This window comes from Diadema antillarum, unplaced genomic scaffold (genome assembly GCF_040938485.1).
Source record: "Diadema antillarum isolate AM-2024a unplaced genomic scaffold, OU_Dant_1.0 seq00000751_RagTag, whole genome shotgun sequence".
Lineage (NCBI taxonomy): Eukaryota > Metazoa > Echinodermata > Echinoidea > Diadematoida > Diadematidae > Diadema > Diadema antillarum.
Genome location: NW_027271645.1, coordinates 137,327 through 160,986, shown reverse-complemented (window position 1 = coordinate 160,986; position 23,660 = coordinate 137,327). Strand labels below are relative to the sequence as shown.

Here is a 23,660-nt window from a genome sequence, read left to right as displayed (position 1 = left end):
ATTTCCCAAGTCAGAAAATAGCGCGCTATTTCGAAATATCGGGCTGATGTGAAAACGCCTATTGAGAAGTTTTGTTGATCTACTGATCACAATCACAGCTGTATGTCTCTTTCTGACCCGTCTCTCTCTCTCTCTATTGTCACAGCGTTACCATGCACGGGTGCAAACTGTACAGCGATTGGTGGCTGCCAAAGAAGCGTCGGCCAATCAGCAGAGACTGAGGTAAAATTGATAGTATATGTGGGTGACCTTTGATCTTTCGTGTTTGGTGTGGCGCATCAAATATGTCTTCCACATGCTTCCTTTGGCTGGCTACAGATAGAACCAACCCTCAGCAGCATACAACAAGCTTTGATAAACATACGTGGGAACGTATGCAGAGATGCTGACTGTTAGGCTTTTACACTGTCGTGAACTCTTTTTGTTTTTCTTTTTTTTTTGCCAAACATACTGCACATTTCATGAAAACTACTGTTTTCCCCAAATTATATTAGTACACATCTTAAATTGCAGAAAAGGTAAAAATATTATTTTTCCACTGAAGATATGCCTTTTCAGCCTTTAAAATACTACAATGCTGTATTCAAGGTTGACATCCTTGCATGCCTTTTGACAAGTTGGTAAACGTTGTACATTAAGGGCTGCCAAAACTCTGTGTTTGATCGTGCAATGTTTAGCAAAGTTAAGTACAAGTGATAAATAAATGTCCCTATTGCCTGAAAGCCATCCACGAAATCCAGTATTTAGAACTGACAGTGCTTAAAACTTGAAAAGGCAATGCCACTAACGTTGGTAGTATCTGTATTTCAACCCACTGAGGACGAGCTGATTTTGCGATACCACGCAATTCTCATGGACATCTGCCTGAGTATACTCGATACTAGTCTTCAACAGGTTAAGCAGGATTGCAGCGAAGCGATAGTTTTTAAAGCAATTTTGATGTGCAAGTCTACTCTGCTGCTCCAAGATGTTTTGGGTAAAAGTACTGAGCTGCTATTTGTACTATCGATGCGTTTGTCTGAATTCTCGGTATCGCTAATATCTGGGTGCCGCACGGTGAGCATCATTTTAGATGCATTATGGGATAGCTCAGGGGACAAACTTGCACCTGGTATTGCCTGCATATACACTCAAGTCACATTCCGTCTTTATCCAGGAGTATTTTTTGTGGGAAGATTTCTCCACTTTCCATTATGTGACCAGCACACTGAAGCCTTGCAGTAGTGAATCATGACTCCATTGACTGCAATTCACTAAAACTTAAGAGTTTTAAACTCTCTTTTTAGCTTATTTCTAACCAAAAAAACAAACAAACACCAACAACAACGCAGCAATGAGAGAAAAGCAGACAAAAATTGCACTGAATCGCATGGGAGCTGAGACATGCACAAACCAACCGGAAGCGACAACGCTCCTAAGAAATCCCACAGTGCATCTGTGACAGGGCTCTACACTGTGCACAGAGGTTTTTTTGTGTATTGGCGATACCGCGAATTGATGTATAATGTATCAGTTTGGTCTCATCAGATGTAGTGTTAATGGTGACAAAGCTGTGCCTACGTATTCCTCGTGGATTTCTCAGGTATGCCTTGGGTGTGTGGAGACAGAATGCACTAGCTGCCAGGGAGGGGCGTTCCCTGGAACACACAGCCACCGGACACTGGAAGAGAAATCTTCTACACAAGGTATGTACAGTCTGTATGTGAGCATTCCTTGAGAGATGTGTTTTAAGTATTGGTGTTTTGTTTGGCGGCTGCACGGATTACCAAATGTACTTGAGTTTAGCACACATTTTCCAATGTCTGAAAAGCATCCATGCTGCCCCCGTGCATGTGCACCATCGATGCACCAAGCAACTTGTACCACATCACTTTGATTCCTCTACCTGTGCAGTATTCCTTGACCTGCTTCTGACAGTTTCCTGTGACATTTTTCCATCATAAGCAGGTTAAATTTTCTTGGTGTGCTGTGTACAATCTTATTTGTTCTAGTCATGTGTTGACACAACATTCAAAACAGACTTGGCACAGTTTTGAATAGTAAAAGACACTGATTGAAAGAGTTTTGCATGCTTTGTATTAATGTGGATTCAGAGCTGGCAGATAGAAAGCTTCTTTCATATTCAGTATGTTTTTTTTTTTTGCCTTTTTTTTTTTACTGCAGAAGGGAATACCAGGTATGATTTTAAAATGAAAAATATATTTCAGAAATTTAATTTATCATGCTTTTGTCATGCAAAGTGATCAAGAAGTGTACCATACCAGCTGTTGACATGAGAAGAATGCATGTAAAACACACTACTTCATAATGCATACAGGTGATCCTCTTTGTTTGGGACACCTGTATCCAACAAAAGGGTACGAGGTGAATGTGTTGGTCGCTACAAAATATGTGACACCTTTGACTCAAGTTCAAAAATAGCTCATGAGGTAAACTATCTCTTCAGAGCGCTTGAACATTCCCAATCTGACATGGTGCAGTATGGTTTGGTTTGGTTCGCTTTTTAGCACTCGAACAAGGCCTGAGATTGCTGTTTTTCCATCTCTACAGATTATGAGAGTGTGGCACCAGTATGCCCAGCGCCATGCATTGGATGCAGCAGTCAAACTGTGGAGGTTGGAGGAGATCAGGGCACAGCTAGACAAGGGTAGGATATGTCGCCATTTCTTCAAATTTAACGTTGACAAAGTCTTTGGAAATTGAGTTTTTTGAGCTAGTCAATTTATTCTGACATGGTCATATTTCTGCATAATCTCTTGGGCTTAAAATGGTCTTAAAGCTAATACTTTTGCCATTTATTGTTTAGACTGTGCAATTGATTTGTTTTGCTGGAAGAGGAAATGAAGCAAAGTTTCATTTGCCATGCATTGGAAGCTTTAATACTAAAAGTTGCAAAGGGATGCTTATAAGTTTTAGCAACAAATTCAGACAAAACAATATGTACTCTCTTCAAATGATAGCAAAGTTACATGCGAGTCAGATGGAAGTGACTGGTACCACATATCCAAACACAACATAACAATCTGTCACTAAGTATGAGGGATGTGTAGACACAGATCAAAGCCATCTTTGATCAGAGACCAAAAGAAAAGTCTGATGAACTGTTGTTATCATGGTAAATTTTCGCATGTTACCAGCTATATCTCTCCCTCTCTCTCTCTTCCTCTACCTATCTATCTCTTCATCTCTCACTCTCTCTATTTATCTCTCTCCCTCCATCTATCTGTATCTATCTATCTATCTATCTATCTATCTATCTATCTATCTTCCTATCTATCTATCTATCTATCTATCTATCTAACTATCTATCTTCCTATCTATCTATCTATCTATCTATCTTCCTATCTATCTTCCTATCTATCTATCTATCTATCTTCCTATCTATCTATCTATCTATCTTCCTATCTATCTATCTATCTTCCTATCTATCTATCTATTTATCTATCTATCTATCTCTTCTTTCTATCTCTCCCTCTATCTCCCTCTTAATATCACTATCTATATATCTATCTCTCTCTCCTTTATTTTTCTATCTCTCCCATTCTTTATCTTTCTCTCTATCTCTCCCTCTATCTCCCTCTAAATATATCCCTCTCTCTATCTATCTATCTCTCCTCTATCTTTCTATCTCTCCCTCTGTCTATCTTTCCATCTCTCCCTCTGTCTATCTTTCCATCTCTCCGTCTCTCCCTCATTCTATCTTTCCATATCTCTATCCATCCCTCTCTCTGTTTTTGTCTCCCTTGATGAAACTGTACTGTAGGTAAGCTGCAGAGGATGTTTTCCTCCTGGCGTAAGGCATCGGATGCTGCAGCGCGTGAGAGAAGGAAGGTTGAAATCGCCGAGGCTCACCATGCCTGCAAACTGAGGAAGAAATGTCTCCGGCGATGGCAGCACTACAGGCTTCTGTGTCTGAAGAAAGCGGTAAGAAAGAGGACTTTTTTTCTTGCCTCCAGCTCCGCATGTCTTTGTTTTTTTTTCAGAGCCAGATCTGAAAATACAAGTAGTGAATGTTTGTGAGTGTAGTGGTGCAAGATTCTGTGCAGGATGAGAAATGAGACAAGAGTTTTACTGTCACTCACCAAAAGTGCACAAGATCTTGTCGCAATGAATGAGTATAGACCATTCATTATTTGTTTTATACAACACCTCAGATATTTGCAGTTCTGTTGGTCCAAGTCAAGGCCTGGATAAAGTAATAGCAATTTGTCATAGCAAGGTGAATGGGAAACTATGAAGTTGATGAATAGCCTATGGGAGTAGTGGTTAATGTACACAGTCTTTACATGGTCTGTGACATGTTGCTGTCTCAAAAACTGCTCAACTCCATTTGCAAACTTTAAAGGTGAAACATGTAATTGTACTTTTTGTGTATGAATGTCATGTGATAACCAGTCAACCAATCAGCAGGCAAGAGTCTTTTTAGGCATCGTTTAAAATGTGATTCTTTGAAATGGCAGTGAAAGATACTCATCAGTGGCACTTCAAGATGGAGTGCTCTATTCCCATCGTGAACTTTGGTTACTTTCTTCAGGTCGTTCACTGTAAGACAGAATGCACAGAGTGCTATAGGGGTAGACTGGCTTAAAACTGCCCTACTGTCACCTCCTGGTTTCATTGGGTATCTAGGAAGCTTCTCTTTGAGGACTCACCTGCGAAGATGCCTGGAACTAACAAAAAAAGCAAACAGGAACTACCATCATGCACAACTTTTTCACTCGCAGATCTGTATGCTTTTCTGCATAAATGACAACAGTGCTTGCTGCCACATTCTTGAAATCCTATGTCATCTTGTTATGCCGATTTACCACATTTGATATATTCCACAGCTGATTGCCAGACAGGCAGCTTGGCTGAACAGGGTCAGGGTGCAGGCTGTGGTCTTTAGCAGGTGGAAGCAGCAGGTAATTTTTCCTCTCCTTCACAGAGAGGAAGCTACAATGGTCTGAGTGTCTGTCTGTCTGTCTGTCTGTCTGTCTGTGTGTTCAAGTGTCCAAGTCTGTACAGTGCACTCCCATTATAAAGAACACAATTATTACGAAATTCTGGATACAACGAAGTAAGATTCAGGGCCCAAAATTGTCATTGAGATATCTTTAAACCTGTTATTTTAACATGTTATTTTAACATGTCTGTCTTTGTGTCCAAGTGTCCAAGACTGTACAGTGCACTCCTGTTATAAAGAACACATGAAGTAAGATTCAGGGCCCAAAATTGTCATCTTGTAGATATCTTTAAACATTTTATTTGATCGGATATAATGAAATTTCAATATAACGAAAGAAAACTGCCGGTCCAGAGGAGTTCGTTATAACGGGAGTCCCCTTTAGGTCGAAGTGTTCTATGTGTCTGCCTGTTCAAGTTGTGTGCTTATCCATATTGTTTGCTTGAATCTTGCATCAGGCCAATATTCAAAAGTGTCCTTCTTATGTAGTAACTTACAAACTTCTTTATAGTAGTATTTCATCGTACCACGTACCTACATGTAGCTCTGGTACAACAGAAAATAGCTTCTTTAAAATGTGCAAAGGCAATTAATATACAGATTTCGAGCTCACCTGACAGAGGGTGAAGCATCATCAGTCAGGGCCACCATCAAAATCTATAATATATCAACACAAATTGTTGAGAAGTATATAACCCAGTCCAAAATAAAAAGAGACTTTCCGAAACAGTCTACAAAAAAGCACTCGATTTTGGGGAAAAATTTTTAAAAATTGATCCGTCAATGGGCAAAAAAATGGCATTTGCTACTGAAAATGCTGCCCCAGGTTCGCTAAAAAGCGAACCTGGCTGCCAGGTTTATCAAAAAGCGAACTTGGCTGCCAGGTTCGCCAAAAAGCGAACCTGGCTGCCACAGGTTCGCCAAAAAGCGAACCTGGCTGCCAGGTTCGCCAAAAAGCGAACCTGGCTGCCAGGTTCGCCAAAAAGCGAACCTGGCTGCCAGGTTCGCCAAAAAGCGAACCTGGCTGCCAGGTTTGCCAAAAAGCGAACCTGGCTGCCAGGTTCGCCAAAAAGCGAACCTGGCAGCCAGGTTCGCCAAAAAGCGAACCTGGCAGCCAGGTTCGCCAAAAAGCGAACCTGGCTTCCAGGTTCGCCAAAAAGCGAACCTGGCAGCCAGGTTCGCCAAAAAGCGAACCTGGCAGCCAGGTTCGCCAAAAAGCGAACCTGGCTTCCAGGTTCGCCAAAAAGCGAACCTGGCTGCCACAGGTTCGCCAAAAAGCGAACCTGGCTGCCAGGTTCGCCAAAAAGCGAACCTGGCTGCCAGGTTCGCCAAAAAGCGAACCTGGCTGCCAGGTTCGCCAAAAAGCGAACCTGGCAGCCAGGTTCGCCAAAAAGCGAACCTGGCTTCCAGGTTCGCCAAAAAGCGAACCTGGCAGCCAGGTTCGCCAAAAAGCGAACCTGGCTGCCACAGGTTCGCCAAAAAGCGAACCTGGCTGCCAGGTTCGCCAAAAAGCGAACCTGGCTGCCAGGTTCGCCAAAAAGCGAACCTGGTTGCCAGGTTCGCCAAAAAGCGAACCTGGCTTCCAGGTTCGCCAAAAAGCGAACCTGGCAGCCAGGTTCGCCAAAAAGCGAACCTGGCTTCCAGGTTCGCCAAAAAGCGAACCTGGCTGCCACAGGTTCGCCAAAAAGCGAACCTGGCTGCCAGGTTCGCCAAAAAGCGAACCTGGCTGCCAGGTTCGCCAAAAAGCGAACCTGGTTGCCAGGTTCGCCAAAAAGCGAACCTGGCTGCCAGGTTCGCTTATAGGCGAACCCGGGCTGCCAGGTTAGGTAATAAGTGAATCCGGGCTGCCAGGTTCGCTAACAGGCGAACCCGGGCTGCCAGGTTCGCTAACAGGCAAAGCGAATCCAGCCTGCCAGTATGCACAACAAGACATATTCACAACAAGTGAATCACCTAAAATACATGTATCTTTGCCAAATATTTGATCACGAATGAATGATGTGGCACTCACTCATTCAAGCTTGACTGTTTATGTAGATTTGATTTTATTTGCCATAATAGTGATAGTCATTGTAATTATGATGATAATGATGATACATGTAATAGTAATGAAAAGAATAAAAATAACAATAATAGGGGGTATTGGTAATGCCCTTCACCAGCACTTGTTCTGTATTGCCTACAAATAGAAAGGTAGAACATCAGCAGTTTAAATAAGAGTTTTGCATGCTCATTCAACTATTGCTTTTTGACTCTGACGGTTGTACAGATTCCAAAGGAAAACACATGATATACAGAATACCTCAACTTGAGTGTTATCTTTTATTTGAGGGGTTGAAGGAGGGGAAATGGATTTAACTTGCATGAACAGTGCCTTCAGGTAAAGATTGCAGGTCCTGCAAATTAACCTCCATTATTCCATTAAAATTCGTTCATGTAAACATTGAAATTTCATGGACAATGCAAATGTGAAAATAGCTCAATAATTTTCCTTAATACTTCTTCTTTTCTTTAAATTCAACATAATTGTGATACATTGTGTGATCTGAGAATAGCTATATGTCATCATTATTTGATGGAAAGATGCATGATACCATGATTAATAGTGTCCACTTTGTTTAAAGTAATAGTCTTACAAATCAAATGCCATTATTGATTCTGAAGGCAAATGCAGATACACCTATATTCTGATCTTTAATTCAAACCATGAACTGTAATTCCATTATTGTAGCAATCTTCTGCAACAACACAGTTAAAGGAATCAGAAAGAGAAATGATATGAAGAGATCAATACTATTTAACACATATAATCCAAATCAAGCATCTACGTATCATGAGAGATGCACATCTCTTTAGCCTAATTAGGTGGAGGGGAAGACTGCACCTCCCTGTGAGCAATTCAGCAAAAGCTTTGAAACACAAAGAGATGGAATACATCATATATTTTTTTTATAGTCATCACTTTTTTCTAAGATCCTGCAACTCAAAATGGAGGTATGGTTTGGGGTTTCATCAGATTTTCCATGACAACCCTCCTCAAAAAGAAAGAAAGAAAGAAAGAAAGAATGAAAGAAAGAAAGAAAGAAAAAGCTGCTTCCAATGATTTGTGGGTACATAGGGAAAACTGAATCAATTATATATACATGTATATTAAGGTAAAGTACATGAACACCGCTATTCAATGAGTTCTCAGTAATACCAAGGACATTTTTTGCGGTTTCAACTTTCCTTCCACACCAGGCTGAATACAATGCTACTGGTACTCTTGTAGCAAGATCAGAAATTATGGATAACTACAATTGTACTATAACAGGATGAATCTTGTGAGTTCCAAACAAAGAAAACATGCTAATTAAACCTCTTATATAGTGAGGCAAAACTTTGCTTAACCTTCACAGTCATGTTCTAAGATTCTTCAGCTGGATGTCACACATCTGTGTCTCATAATTATGTTCTACATCACACCAGAGTTGGATAGCACTCAGTTGTTGATAGCACTGCATGTTGTTTGCCTAAACCATGTGTCAACGGTGTGTATACACACACGTATACACATGCAAAGTTTGTATCTGTTAGGTTTGAATTATTTGTAACAAATATGAATATTCTACACACTACACAGCACACTTACAGAACATGACATCAGATACCAATTCACAATCATGACATGACGGTCTTTATATTGACTGTAAACTGTAAGAAAGCGTGGAATAGTTAAAGGACAAGTTCACCTTCATAAACATAAGGATTGAGAGAATGCAACAATATTAGTAGAACACATCAGTGAAAGTTTGAGGAAAATTGGACAATCGATGCAAAAGTTATGAATTTTTAAAATTTTTGTGTTGGAACCGCTGGATGAGGAGACTACTACAGCTTGTGAGTCATATGCGTACAACAGTATGAAGAAAATGTAAAGAAAATTCAACATATTTTCACTTTTTTCGCATAATAATAGAGCACTTGACTTGCCTCTTTCTAAAGGTAGGGGGAATAATATTACCCATAACATTTGTCGGTAACGAGTCGGGGGAATGTGTACTTTTTTCAAAAGATGAAATTTTGTGAATTTCTCTTTATATTTTCCTTATATTGTTGTACGCATGTGACATCTAAGTTATTCACACACTGCAGTAGTCTTCTCATCCAGCGTTTACTGCACAAAAACTTCAAAAATTCATAACTCTTGAACGGATTGTCCGATTTTCCTCAAACTTTCAATGATGTGTTCTACTAATATTGCTACATTCTCTCAATCCTTATGTTTATGAAGGTGAACTTGTCCTTTAAAAAGCACATTTCAAACAGCCCTCAAAACCTTATTTCACAGGCAAACATCAAGGCAAAATAAAACACCTTTTTGTAATGAGAAGTGCTGTCTAAAAAACATTTTGTGCTTGGATTGCCTCAGATAACATCGCCTGTGACTATCATCAAACATTTATGGTAACAATCAATGAATGGAAACATGGATACACAAAACTAGACAAGACATAAAAATAATACTTCAAAGTTATCTTGCCACTTTGAAAGGTTAATTCTCATGTTGTATTCTTTGATTATTCAGTACAGTGATAACCACAAGAAGCTACATGGTACATATCAATTTGGATACCAAATTACAATGAAAACTTGATATTCAAACATGAAAATCAAACAGTGACTTTCTTTTGTAGCTTAATTTTGACATTTGAATTGCCAGACTCACAAAACAGGCCACAAAAAGAGGAAAACATTCACAGAAGGGCAAGATAAAATTTAGAGGAACATTAATGGCACATTTGACTGAATAACAGTTCAATCATTAATATACAGCGTCGGGAATGAATATATTCTAGCATTATAATGTATGAGATCATACATGGAACAATCCAATTCACTGTACTTATTTCCAGTAAGAGTACAATTGAGCCACAAAAATTGACATATTTTATGCTTTATAAACTGTTTGCAAGCCGCACAGCACATTCTGACATCATACAGTGACCTTGATTTATTCCTATAAACTTACAGTGAGAATTACAAGTCATACATCTTGTAAAATACTTTGGTACAGGATTTTTCATGATGGCAGTTACATGTAGATGTCTACACACTGTTGAAATACAATGGGATGGTACTTTTTACTTTTGTTGTAGTATTACACCTAAAAGATAGAAGTTGTTTGCATTGTCAAACATGTATAGAAAATGATTACTTAGGATTCGGTTAAAGTACAATGAACAAGAAAAATAGTATTTATGAATAAGGTGAATCATACATTTCTGGAAAGCTTAAGTCTCTAGAAATATGAATAATTTAGGTTTTCAGAAGGTGAAATTGTCTCTAGAATGATGGATAGATAATGTTTTGAGACCCTTTTTAGACCATGTGAACCCAATCTGACAGAAAAATTTGGGGGACTGAAATTATGACGTCACGCAAGGAACAATCAAGCCCGGCGCTGATCTGTTGCTGCTACTATTTGCTGTGGTTCAAAGGGTGAATTCTGCATTCGTAGACACATTTTAGCGAGATATCTTCCTAAAGAAGGAGGTACATGAACTTTGTTGCATATAATTTTCCCAGATTTTTACTATTGAATCTACATTGTATCTTGCTAAGAACTTAAAGAAGAATACAGCTGTATTTTTAGACTTTTACTTCTGCTTTTGTGCCTTATACATGTTGTAGTCTAGACTCTGGAACAGTCATTACCTGCTAACTCGTGGTTGAACTAGAGGCAGGACGGGGGACGCCGTACTTTGCAATGCACGGTTGTCCACGGTCGGGCTGGTAATCCCCTTGAAATTTTGCACATCCATCTTCGTCTGTAGATCTAACATGTTATATACATCTTTAGATAGAGCTAACATTAGAGATCTAGACTAGCATTACTCCTACAAGAGTCCTAAAAAGAGTGTTCCCAAGACACCATCTACACAGTGGAGATTTTAGGATTCTAGCTAAATATCTGATTCGAATCCAAGATATACGATATTTTACCTTGGGTTTGGCTCTAGTCCGTATAAGTGTGTCTGCATAGAACAAGAATTATGTAGGCTTAAATTAGACTTTAGAGGTGTAGAGGTTTAGCTACTGCAGAGTGGACTGATACATTTGTGAGACATATTTGTAGGCCCTGCATCTAAAACATGCCTTGAGTCCTAAAAGGCATCTGCTGCTAGAATGGATCCACTGAACAAGCTTTATTTAAGAGCAGGGAGGTGTAAGAAAAGGAGAGACAACTCTTCGTAATTCATGCAAACTCATGTTTGGGTTCAAAGCATTACAATGGGATTTCTAGCATTCCACTAAACGATTTGAAGTCATGCTTGGCACCGCTCTAGTTGCAAGGCAAAGTTCGGAGACGAAGGACGCATTTAACCTTTCATTGAAATACAAGCTTATTTCCCCGTAAAATTTTAGGTAAGATACTCAAAATGATTAAGAGTAGTTTAGGAAAGAATGCAATATCATAAACATGAATTTCTAGTTTTTTCGTAATGTGCAAATCAAAATGAAATCAAACTTAGGCCCTCTTAAAAGCCTAATATTTTACTATAATGCGCACATTTCTGCATGTAAGATTTCTATCCTTTAATCTGGGATATTTTGATCTTTCAAATAAAGTTTTCTACTAAAGTGTGCTTCAGCGTGCTTTTAAACTATTTGCTGTTAAAATTGTCAGTGACTGCATTTTGATTCGCTGATCCAATTCAAGGTACACAAATTCAGTGTTGCCATCACATTGAGAGAGAGAGAGAGTGAAATGCAGTAGGGGCAAGTATTTCTAGATGTGAAAGCGCTAGTCTCGATTATTGATGCTCTCTTTTGTTAAAGCACCTGATTTTCACCTGTAGTTAAGCGCATAACTTCTCAGCAGTGCCGTGCATCCTTCAAAGGAGAGAAGGAGTTGTCTCTCTTTTTCTTACACCTCCCTGATAAGAGCTATAGCTAGTACGGTCCTTTCATCCGCGGTGCTCATAACCCTAGCTGCACAGCTCAGGTGTGTACTAAGTAATATAAGAACCCACATACTAAGTACTTATAACCGAAGAGATGGTTGTGAGAGTATGTTTACACCAAGCATGGTAACAGCAATTGTCATGATTTGTGCTATGGTGCTCCAAAGGGAATTATGTCTGGTTCTGTTGAGAAAAATAGTATTTCGGCACAAAATCATCCAAAATTTTATTCTAATGTCAAACTCAACAGCAACAATCAATTACCTGTAGAAGTTTAATTTTGTAACAAAATTATCAGTACAGAAGTGATATTGAAACAGAACCAGACATGGTTCCTTTTGGTGCACATTAGCAAAAACCCGCCCATACCTTGCTCGTTATAAATACACCATAACAGTTCAATGAGTGCTGCAGCTTTGAAGCACTGAGATATCAACATGAACATACAGTGTAAAAGCAAAAAAAAAAAAAAAATCTAATCACCATACTCCATCATCGCATTGCCCTTGCTTCTTCTATCTACTTGACTTCGTCCCTGTCGCTCTCAGTGTCATTTGTTACTGTCATCACTCCATTCACCCTCAACATCAAACTTAAAGGCTTTCAGTACAATGTAAGGTAAGAACCGGTCATTTTAATGGCTCATTTGCTCGCCTGGAAATACATACTTTATGAATGACGGCCTCGATGTCCCGCTGCACTTGCAAAGGGTTTTGAGCCTTTCGTGACGTCATAATTCAGGGCTAAAAAAAAGACAGCCGTTTCTGGGCAAAAATCAAGGAAGTGAATTCTCAATGACAAATATCCTTTTATTAGTCATCATGATAATCTGATTCAGGACATATTTCCCTCTGTTTTTATACCTTTCTTCATATGATTTTCCTAATTTGAATCTCTTGTTCATTGTACATTAAGTTCCCTATTCCAAGGGTTGATTTCTTACGGTAAGTTTGTTACTTCAAGGCTCCTCATTCCAAAGTTTCACCATTCCTGGGAGTCCGAAGGTTTGTTCATTTGAAACTTTGCTCTTCTGAAGACTTGTTATTCCGAAAATTCATAATTTAGATAGAAATATATTGTTTGTTTTCCAGAGGTTCATTGATGGGGAAATGAAATGAGGTTCTTCATTCTGAAGGTTTATATTTCATTTCTGAATCAACAGACATTTAAGTGTATCAGAATCTGTGTGTTTTGTCATTAAGAACCTTCAGAACAATGAAACGAATCTTATTTGCATTTTCAGCTGATTGTATAACAATAATACAAGTTCCCCTCAGAAACTGTGGATGACACATGGAGGAAACACATGGTGATGTGAAGCATTCTCCCATGCAGATACACTATAAATGCTTGTTCCACTACCTACTGTATTTTCAAAAGTAATAAAATTATAATGGAGCACATTCTTTTGTTTTTCTTTTGTCAGTGGCGCTCTGAAAAGACTTTGTCATAACAAAAATTTTACTATAACTGTGTTAAAAGCAAATATTGTAGCATGGAATTTAATGGAAATAATTTTGGGACCAGAAGTTTTACTTCATTATAATGCAATTTCGTTCTAACTGTGTTTGTTATAATGGGAGTACACTGTACAGTGTGTCCCAGAAAAAACAAAACCGAGTTTCATTGCAATTCTTTGCGATCATAATCATATATTTGCTCTATGAGATGTACATCGATTGAAAGATACACTTCTCTTCTTTCATTTGATGCACAACACATTTTTCATAATTCATGCCTGACTGAGTTAGAACAATAGACAGTGGTGCTACTAAATTTTCAGTTGCATGAGCAAATGGTGACTTTGAAAGAATTTTTCAGTCTTTTTCAGCAATCTTTTGCAAAAAATAAAATCATAGCTTTAACATCCATTCTTTCATATGATATCCCATGCATAAAAAATGATCAACGCCTGCTCGAGAAAACTTAATTTGAAAATATCCTTACATTTTACCAAGATAGAAAAAAGGAGCAGTTAGCTTTCCCGACGCCTGCCCGACTTGGCAGATAACAATGGCCTTCATGCTTCAATGACTTTACACAAACATGAAGGGAGGGGGTAAAAGGGAATGTTACAGATGGTTCGGTTGTGAATAGGGTCGTAAATTAGCTCGTGATCATGAGCTTGCCTGACCATGTAGCTAAAGGCCGTGTCACACCTTTCCGGGCAAGCTACGCAGGCTTGCGGCGAGGAGGTAGTTTCCAGCACGTAGAAGATTTTCTGCGGGCGAATAATAATGTTTGCAATTTTCGCACTTGTTTCTTACTTACTAAACGCGTGCTACTTAACTTCTACTTGCGTGCATTCCGTGTGACCTGCGCGAGAGCTTTGAAACCGATCCGTTTTCTGTTACGAGCGACTTATGTGTACTGAGAAGTACCTGTGTTGGAGTTGCCTGCGAGGTGCTGCCGGTAAGGGTCTCCTACTGGTGATCTGTGTGTACCTCTGCGACTCACTCGGAACAAGTTTTGAGCGTGCCCTAGGCCTTGTCATACCGTATCTGGGGAAGTTTTGCGGCTTGACTTGCGGGCAAACAAATTTGCTACCCAGAGCTCTCAGTAGTTGGTCCGCACCTGACAGTATACCTAGCGCGTATCTCACCTGTAGTTGCCCGGAGGTGCTCACGCAAGTCCGATTTAACCGCAGCAAAGTTTTGAGCATGACCAAAACTTTTTCTGGGTGAGTCGCAGGGATGCCCAGAGAGGTCGACACAGAACGCCTGTAGGAGGTCCTTAGCGGCAGCACTTTGCAGGCAACACCCACGGTGCACACAGGTACTTCGCAGTCCCCGTATGCAGCCAAGATAATGACATTCCTTGGGACTTCTGCCATTCCTTCAGAGGAATTCCTTCACTGAGTTGTCAGCTCCTATGCGACTGATACAAAGGTCACATAGTATACCCGCAAATAGAATTTAAGTAAAACGCGTCCAGCACTGACACGCCCAAATCCTTGTTCGCCCTCAGAAATTTCCGGTATGCTGGAAAATCCCTACATGCAACAAGCCTGCATATCCTGTCCGGAAAGGTGTGACAGGACCTAAACATGGTTGCAGGTAAAAAGATTTGCGAGCACACCTCCAGGTGACTATGGGTGAGATACGTGCTAGGTACTGTCCTGTGTGACCCATTCCGGGGACCTCCGGGTAGTAAAAATTGTTCTTCATAAGTCGCACACAAGGCTTGCCCGGAAAGGTGTGACCCGGCCTTAACAGAGCAAAGGGTGTTCATCAGCGGAATGTTTGGGAAGGTGGGGTGGGAGTAACGGACCGAAAAAAGACCTTCCGAGCCTCCCCCACCCCCCCAAAAAAAAAAGAAAGAAAGAAACTAGAAATGTCGCTATGGCGACTGATGCCTCCGCCATAATGCATGATTCTCCAAACAGGTGTATGGTACAATGTCTTCACAATGTGTGATGACTGACAAAATATTGAAACGTCAGGTTTGTCCGAAATATCTTCAATGTTCACATTCCTTGAACTAGATTTGCTATAATTGTCTACGAGTGCAGGTACACGCATTTTGGGAAGTGAGGATTTTTACTTGACTTCTGACCGACCTTTTTGTAAGTTTATACATTGAGTAATTTTCAAGGTATGAAGAAAGAGCGTAATTACAGTATAACGTAGATTTTTTTTTGTTGCATTTAAACCTGGCCTTTGACCTTTGAGAGAATCTACATTAGGTAATACATGTATATATCAAGTTTTAAAAATGATAATGCAAGCATTGCATATAATATTATATACCTCATTTCTAGAATCCTCTCATCTGATTGGTTAAAAGGGGAGTCATGAAAATAACTGTGCCCTATTTTGGAGTTACTGTGACCGCGCGGCCCGGGCACAGTTAGTAAATAGGTTTGGAGACATACGCGACCCCATACACATAGATCGCTCATATGTACGCACCAATGATACGACCGCCGCGCATTCAATCAGCATGCTGTAAAAGAGACTAGCGGACTGGTTTGGAGACAATCGCAACCCTGTAATACACGTAACGTACACTGTACACATAGATGCTTACAGTATGCACCAATGATACGACCGCCGTGCTGTCGATCAGCATTGATTACGAGTGCTGTAAAAGAGGCTAGAATCTATATTTTCGGTATCTATATTTCGGAATCTATATTTTAACTGTGCCCCTCATAGCAGTCATTATTTGTTTTACATACCGAAAATATAGATTCCGAAATATAGATACCGAAAATATAGATTCTAGTCTCTTTTACAGCACTCTTTTACACAAGAGACTAGAATCTATATTTTCGGTATCTATATTTCGGAATCTATATTTTCGGTATGTAAAACAAATAATGACTGCTATGAGGGGCACAGTTAAAATTATGTAGGCCCCCGGTGATGTGAAAACCATTAACCATGCCCTCAGCTTCGCTTCGGGCATAGTTACGGTTTTCACATTACCTTGGGCCCATAATTTTAACTGTGCCCCTCATAGCAGTCATTATTTGTATTAGTTAATGAGGGAAATAGTAAAATTTTGAGTTGACCTTGACCTTTGACCCGACTATTGACCCATGACCCGTACATTCCCGAGATAATCCCTGCCAGTCAGTACATGAGTATGTACCAAGTTCCATGAGGATACATTGAACCATTTCCAAGAAAGTGAAATTGTAACATTTTCACCTAACCTTTGACCTTTTGACCTTTGACCTTATGACATGAAACTCTTTCTGGAGAATCTTTACGCAGTAGTACATGTCTACACTAAATTTTAAAAAAATACCTTTGGACATTGCATGGATATGAGTAAATAGCAACATTATTAGCATTTGACCTTGACCTTTTGACCTTTGACCTCTTGCTAATGTCACTAAAATCAACTCAACTAATTGTCCCATCATACATCATCCTTGGACCAAATTTGGTGAAAACTGCTCCATCCAGTTTTGAGTTATCACGTAAACAGTTAAATTTTAGGATTTGACCTAGACCTTTTGACCGTTGACCTCTTGCAAATGTCACTAAAATCAACTCAACTAATTGCCCCATCATACATCATCCTTGGATCAAATTTGGTGAAAGCTGCTTCATCCAGTTTTGAGTTATCACTTAAACAGTTAAATTTTAGTAGTTGACCTTGATCTTTGACCTTTGACCTCTGTCCAATATCACTCAAAAACTAATCAAATAATTGTCCCATCATACATCATCCTTGGACAAAGCTTGGTGAAATTTGCTCGATCCAGTCTTGAGTTATCGCATAAACGGATACAATTTCATGATTTGACCTTGACCTTTGAACTTTGGTGGATTTCACCCCAAATCTAATCAACTAATTGCCCCATCATACTTTATACTTGGACCAAGTTTGGTAGAATTCAAGTCAATATTACTCAAGTTATCGTGTAAACGTAAGCGGACGGACGTACAGACGTACGGACGGACGGACAACCCGAAAACATAATGCCTCCGGCACCACTTCGTGGCGGAGGCATAATAAAAACAGTGATATAAATTTCAGGTATTAAATCATTAAAATGTGTATTATTGTTGTAATGTTGATTTCCCGTAGCCATTGGACTGCGTGCAGCCTGAGAATACTCACCATATTAGTCTTCAATTATTGGTTGTGTCTCATAGCTTATTCTAAATAAATGACAACAAATGGCTGTCCGTCTCATACAGCATTCTTTGTAAATCTCCCCCCCCCCCCCCCCCCCCCCGAACAACATTCACTGTAGCACTGAGGTTGTTTTGTGTGAATTCAATGGTGCAGATTAGCCCAATGTCTAATGCTAAGTTGGGAGAGCTGAATGCTTGTTTCCTTCGACTATCCGTAGAATTGGTAGAAATGAAGTATGTTTTCATACAAATTTTTCTCAAGCATGCGTTATTCATATTTGATGCGTAAGGTCTCATATGAAAGAAGAAAATATGAATATTTGAGTTATGAACTTTGTTTTTTGACAACATAATGCTAAAAGTTTGAAAAATTAACTTAAAGTCACCATTTGCCCGTGAAAATGAAAATTTGGTAGCACCACTTTTCATTGCTCTAACTCAGTCATGCATGAACAATGAACATTTAGTTGTACATCAAATGAAAGAAGAAAAGTTTATCTTTCCATTGATGTATATCTCATAAAGAAAATGTATGATTTCGATAGTAAAAAGTTGCATGGAAATCCGTTTTTTTTTTTCTGGGACACGCTGTATAGCAAACTAAGCATGATGAGATTTACATATAAGTCTGTATGTACAAATCAGTTTCTCTTTTAACATCTTGTTGGACAGTGTGGGGAATGGAAATGATGTCTTTCTTAATATCGTGCTGTACGGCCACGGGACATATCAAAAATCTACTGTGCACTTCTTGAATGTCCCTTTTATTTAACTTGTTCCCCCTCAAGAAGTGCACGGTGGCAGTGTCGACAGATGATATGGCGGCCACTCGTCCAACGGATGCTTTTCGGCCGTACAAGACTGCCACCCACTGTCCTTGTCGGCACGTTTTTTTCCGTTGGGCATGGAAAGCTACAATGTTTGGAATAGGAATACAAATTAAGTAGATTCTAGCCGAAGGTCTTTTGTTTCTACACATAATGAATCAAAAAGTTATCTGAAGGAGAAGTTCAACTTCACTGTAAATGAAGTACATATCCAACATTCAAATTGCTACCTTCATGACCATTTCTATTTTATATTAAGACCACACTTTCATTTCAGACTAATACAATGACCAAACTATTTCTGATCATGTTAAATCATTAAGATAGCGAGGTCACAAAAAATACTGTCATACTGCCAAGGCATAATTTGCTATTTGCAGATTTACCAAAAACCCAGTATACGTGCTTCAAAATAATTCTAAAATGCGATTTAGGGATATAAACAACAAATGTACAAATTTGATCAATATAATCGATAAGTATTGTTAAATAGACAAAATGTGGACAAGAATAGTAACAATTTTTTTTTTTTCCAGACTAAACAGTTTGCAGTAATGGTTTAATGAGAAATATAGTGATATCTCCTTATATTTTTGACTTTATTGCAACAAATTTATATGGTAGGATGTTTTGTGATTCAATTGATCTATGCATAATATCATGCTTTAAAAAAAAAAAGATATATCCAGAAAATGTTTCAAAATCGTTGCTCCCAATGGTGAATGGGACATTTAAGGCGACATGAAAAACAACAAATGACAGTCCCTTTCTCACAAAGATGGCTGAATAGGTTACAACCGAGCAAGAAAACATTTTGAAATGAGAAAAGCTTGAATTATGTGGATGGTAAGTTTTGACAAGGCTGTGTGTTAAAAGAAATTAAACATGTATGTTTTTTATCAATCCTTAAAAAGACTGCACAAAATTGTTATATCTTTACCTCCTGTGGCACCATTGTTGATGATTCTGTGGCATGGTCCTCTTGTTTCCCACTGCTGCCAAGTTCCTGATAAGAAGGAAAACATTAAAAACATAAAACCTGGGAACTTACACTCACCTGAATATGGAGTAGATAGGGGGGGGGGGGGGTGCTTGAGGCCTTCTGTGAAAGCATGGTGTCCATTTGCACACTCCTTAACACAGGAAAAACACTTGTCAAGAAATGCATTAAATATGGATCAGATTGGTGTGTGACCATGCAAGAATCTTTGTCAACAGTCTTGTAAAATTGCACCGTGATGACAATAACATCTTAGGACAAAAATAAGCTAAAATCTAAAGCTAAAAACAGGTCGAGTTCCACTCTCTCTACAAACTAAGTAGACCATGCTTATTTTCAAGTTTTTATTGTAACAAACAACATTCCACTGGTCTACCTCATAAAATTTGTTGTGATAGCCTCTAAATCTAAGATGGCATCCAAGATAGTTGCCATATTTACTGAATTTGTTATTTGAATGATAGAATTCGAGAGGAACATCAGATTTCAAGAAATGTGATGTCATGTGAAAGAGAATAACATTTTCTACAAGTTGATACCATATTTGTGGGCTATTGTGATAAGTGGATTGAGATTTTAAGGAAAAAACACTATTTTTTATTTTTCTGAAAAAAGGTAAAACATGAAATGCTTGATTCAGCATAAATCAGAGAAAGACTGAAGGATTATCTTGAAACGTTTTAAGAATTTTGTTTGACATATAACTAAAATTTGGAGAAAATTATGGGTCAGTACCATTTTTGCTTCAGGAGTATGTCTCAAACTTAAAAACTCACTATGTAAAAATGGCCACTTTAGTTGTGCCCAAGACCTTGTTGGTCATAAAAAGGTATGTGCACGTCAAGACTAGTCTTGGCGAATGCAGACTTTTTCTTTGACAAACAAGGGTTTGTGCCTGCAAACTAATTTTTCATACTAAGTGGCAGCTCAGGTGACACTGATCTCTATTATTTCGAAGTAGATTGTTCTGAAGCAGGTGAGATGAGGCAAAACATATTTTTCAAATAGAGGTAGTAACTTGAAACTTGGCACCAATCTAATTCTTGTTATAGATAGTTTAAGACAGAAAATAAATACGTACTGTATAAAGATGGTAGCCATCAAAGTTGACATACTGTATTGTGCCAAATTAAAAGTATTAAATTTCACTTTTGATACATTTGTCTGTTGTGCTATCGTAAACCGCCTTAGGTTTTTATGGACACATTTTTACAACCAGTGATATTCTACTCCCTGAAAAAGATAAAAAACCGAGTGGAAGTTTTTACTTTTGACGGAGTGAATAACAGAAAACAGTGAATTTAGAGTGAAATTGGAGTGACTTTTGAGTTAAAATGTTCATTTTCACTCATTTTAGAGTGACCTTAGGCAGGGCTCCACACTAACTTTAAGTTTTGGTGGCCCAAAGGCAAATATCCAACCTTTTTTGGTGGCCCGATCAGGCTTCCAAATTCTTAAGTTTTGAAATTTTGGTGGCCCAACATACATTTTTGGTGGCCGTTAGTGTTGAGACGTGCCTTAGGAATCACTCATCACTCTTCGAGTGATCCCTGAGGTCACTCTAAAATGAATGAAAAGGAACATTTTCACTCTCAAATGATCCTGATATCTATATAATATGGAAAAGCATCTACCAATGGCATAAGTTCAGATCAATTGTGACACTATAACCCACATGAAATCAGCCTAAAAACAATGTAAGAAAAATCTAATAACAGTAGTTTAATACAGTTTCAGCATGCTTCTTTGTGAATTAATGTGAATATACAGCACAAATAATCAATTTGGACAGTTTTATTCAAACTATATACTGACAACACATTTAAAAGCAAATTTGAGAAATTGCTGCCATGTCAGATTTTTCGGGGGGGGGGGGGGGGGGTTCGGATCAGAAGGGCTTTCAAGGACATCTACGGATCAGACATTATTTCACATGTACGTGTACCATCTTCATTCACATTTGTACAACAGCAGAGTAACATACAAGTAAAAAAGCATATCTTTGATACAGAAGCATTTCTTTTTTATCAAAGATTGGGCCTCACCCAAATACTGGAATGAGCTCCACCCCCACCCCCACAAAAAAAAGACCCTCAATATGGTTTACACTAGTAAAATATCGTTTGGATGTATATAAGAAACATGTAATAGATAGCAATATAAGAAGATTAAAAAAATATATCGAATTATAAGTTTTAAGTTAAGATCAAACTTTGACGCAACACACTAAAGGTATTGTTTACCATTGGGAGAGATAGTCACATTTGATTTATATGTGCAGGTTAGTTGTATCACAAAACATTCAACCGTGTAAAAGAAAATTATAATAAAGCCTAAAACATACGGATATATGACCATTTCTTTTCAAGAAACCATAACCATGATGACTGTTGACAGCGTAGTATAAAAAAAATAATCTTATCTGATCTATTTAGTATTTCTAACAATACATGTATTTAGCATTTATTATACTGACTTAAGTTTGTACATTAGTTGTTCTATCCCTAACTCAGAGCTTAGAACTTGTTTGAGGAATTAACTAAAGCTGGGTTTTTGATTTTTACGTGCACTCTTGGTAAATAATGCTTTGAACGACAACCTCGATTAATTACTGCCATCTTGAATTTTGTGTGGATACTATATTTGTCACTAAATATGACACATTGGCAAAATTTGTTCCAAATTCCAAGCTACTTTCTCTTTTTGGAAAATACTTTCTGTTCAATCTTATCCGCCTCAGAACAATCTACTGTGATGAAATGTTACAGTAATAGTGACCAGCGTCGTAACACTTGGCATGAAAAGTTAGTTTGCAGGTTCTTACAAGTCACTAGACCATTACAGTTTTACATGTGACCAAGTAAACACATCGTATGCAAAATTAATCATGCATAAATATGTTTTTTTTTTCTTTCAAGTCTTAGATTTTAATTTCTCAACAGTGTTTGACATTGCCTGTAATTCCATAAATATGAATTATGCCTCAAGCTCAATAAATCTCAATCTCAATCGCAGGTTTCAAAATAATTCTTCAGTTCTTCTTTGATGAATACTAAATCATGCATTTTTAAATTTCTTCCTTTTTTTCAAAAAATATAATAAACAAACAATTATCATAATAATAGTTGACAGGGCTTATATAGCGCATAACTCAAAGTGATAACGTCCCTTTGTGCTGAAAAAAAAATGAAAAGATTATACAAAAACATACCATTCCAATTACAGTGATGTGGATTTCCTCCCCCCCCCCCCCCCCCCAAAGGGAAAAAAAATTATCACAATACACATTTCAAGCTGTATCAACTTTTGGGAAGTTTTACTCTCATTCATATGACGTCAAGTTTATTGCAATTCAATGTCTCTATCAAATTTTATATTTGAAATGTTAAATTCAATAAAAATGGCAGCCCTGTTGGACCACATCTGTACTTTGGAGGTTTTTGCAACAAATCTACTGAGTTGTACTCACGGAACATTGCTTAGTACGCTTAATATTACATATGTATGGTCTTGTTTATAGAGAAAGTGGAACTAGAAAAGTAAGCACGATCTCGGATTTGATCCTCTGTGACGTCTTTGGGAACAGATGCGTGCAAATACATATTATGTAAAATGTGATAGTTTGAACTCCTGAACCAAATACAATACTGGCACCTTTAATTTTCTCCAAATATTGATTATATGGGAAAGATATCAATTTCTACATGGTTTTCATAAACATTTTTAAATCTATCTATTTTTTTTAGAGAAATATTCATGGTGCATTCTGAAAAATGTCTCCATAAAAACCTATTATGGTTCGAAATAGCATTACAATGTTCAGAATATATAAAAACCATCATAGACAGCAAAACAGATGAAAGCTTCATCTCAAGCTTCTACCTCTATTTGAAAAATATTTTTTGCTTCATCTCATCTGCTTCAGAACAATCTACTTTGAAATAATAGCGATCAGCGTCACCTGAGCTACCACTTGTTATGAAAAGTTAGTTTGCAGGCACAAACCCTTGTTTGTCAAAGAAAAAGTCTGCGTTTGCCAAGACTACTACACGCACCACTGGCACTGCTACAAGTGCAAAAAAAAAAATGATAAAAATTAAATGGTAATGGATAAACTAAAACATCTTTTTATGTAACACACAATATCAGGGTTTCAGAATATCAAAGACTTCTTACCTTGTTAGAGTCCTGCTTATTTGAGGTTCTTACAGGAGGTATGGATGTAGTTTCCATTCCATTGGCATCATCATCTACTTCCTATGAGAAAGATAATATAAACACAATTCTAACCACTTTGAAAGTCACATAAACATGCAATCTTCATGCCTTGATTAAATCACACTGTCC

At 38.2% G+C, this 23,660-nt stretch overlaps 1 protein-coding gene across 1 annotated transcript in view; it reads left to right on the top strand.

Moving 5' to 3' along the window:
- The window catches only part of LOC139738516 (protein SFI1 homolog), an 89,260-nt gene that overhangs the window by 18,287 nt on the left and 47,313 nt on the right, over positions 1 to 23,660 (top strand). The window contains exons 18-23 of the mRNA XM_071649140.1: positions 146 to 222; positions 545 to 579; positions 1,534 to 1,685; positions 2,551 to 2,647; positions 3,764 to 3,924; positions 4,830 to 4,904. Of these exons, the coding sequence (XP_071505241.1) occupies positions 146 to 222; positions 545 to 579; positions 1,534 to 1,685; positions 2,551 to 2,647; positions 3,764 to 3,924; positions 4,830 to 4,904 (597 nt within the window). The remainder of the gene's footprint in view (positions 1 to 145; positions 223 to 544; positions 580 to 1,533; positions 1,686 to 2,550; positions 2,648 to 3,763; positions 3,925 to 4,829; positions 4,905 to 23,660) is intronic.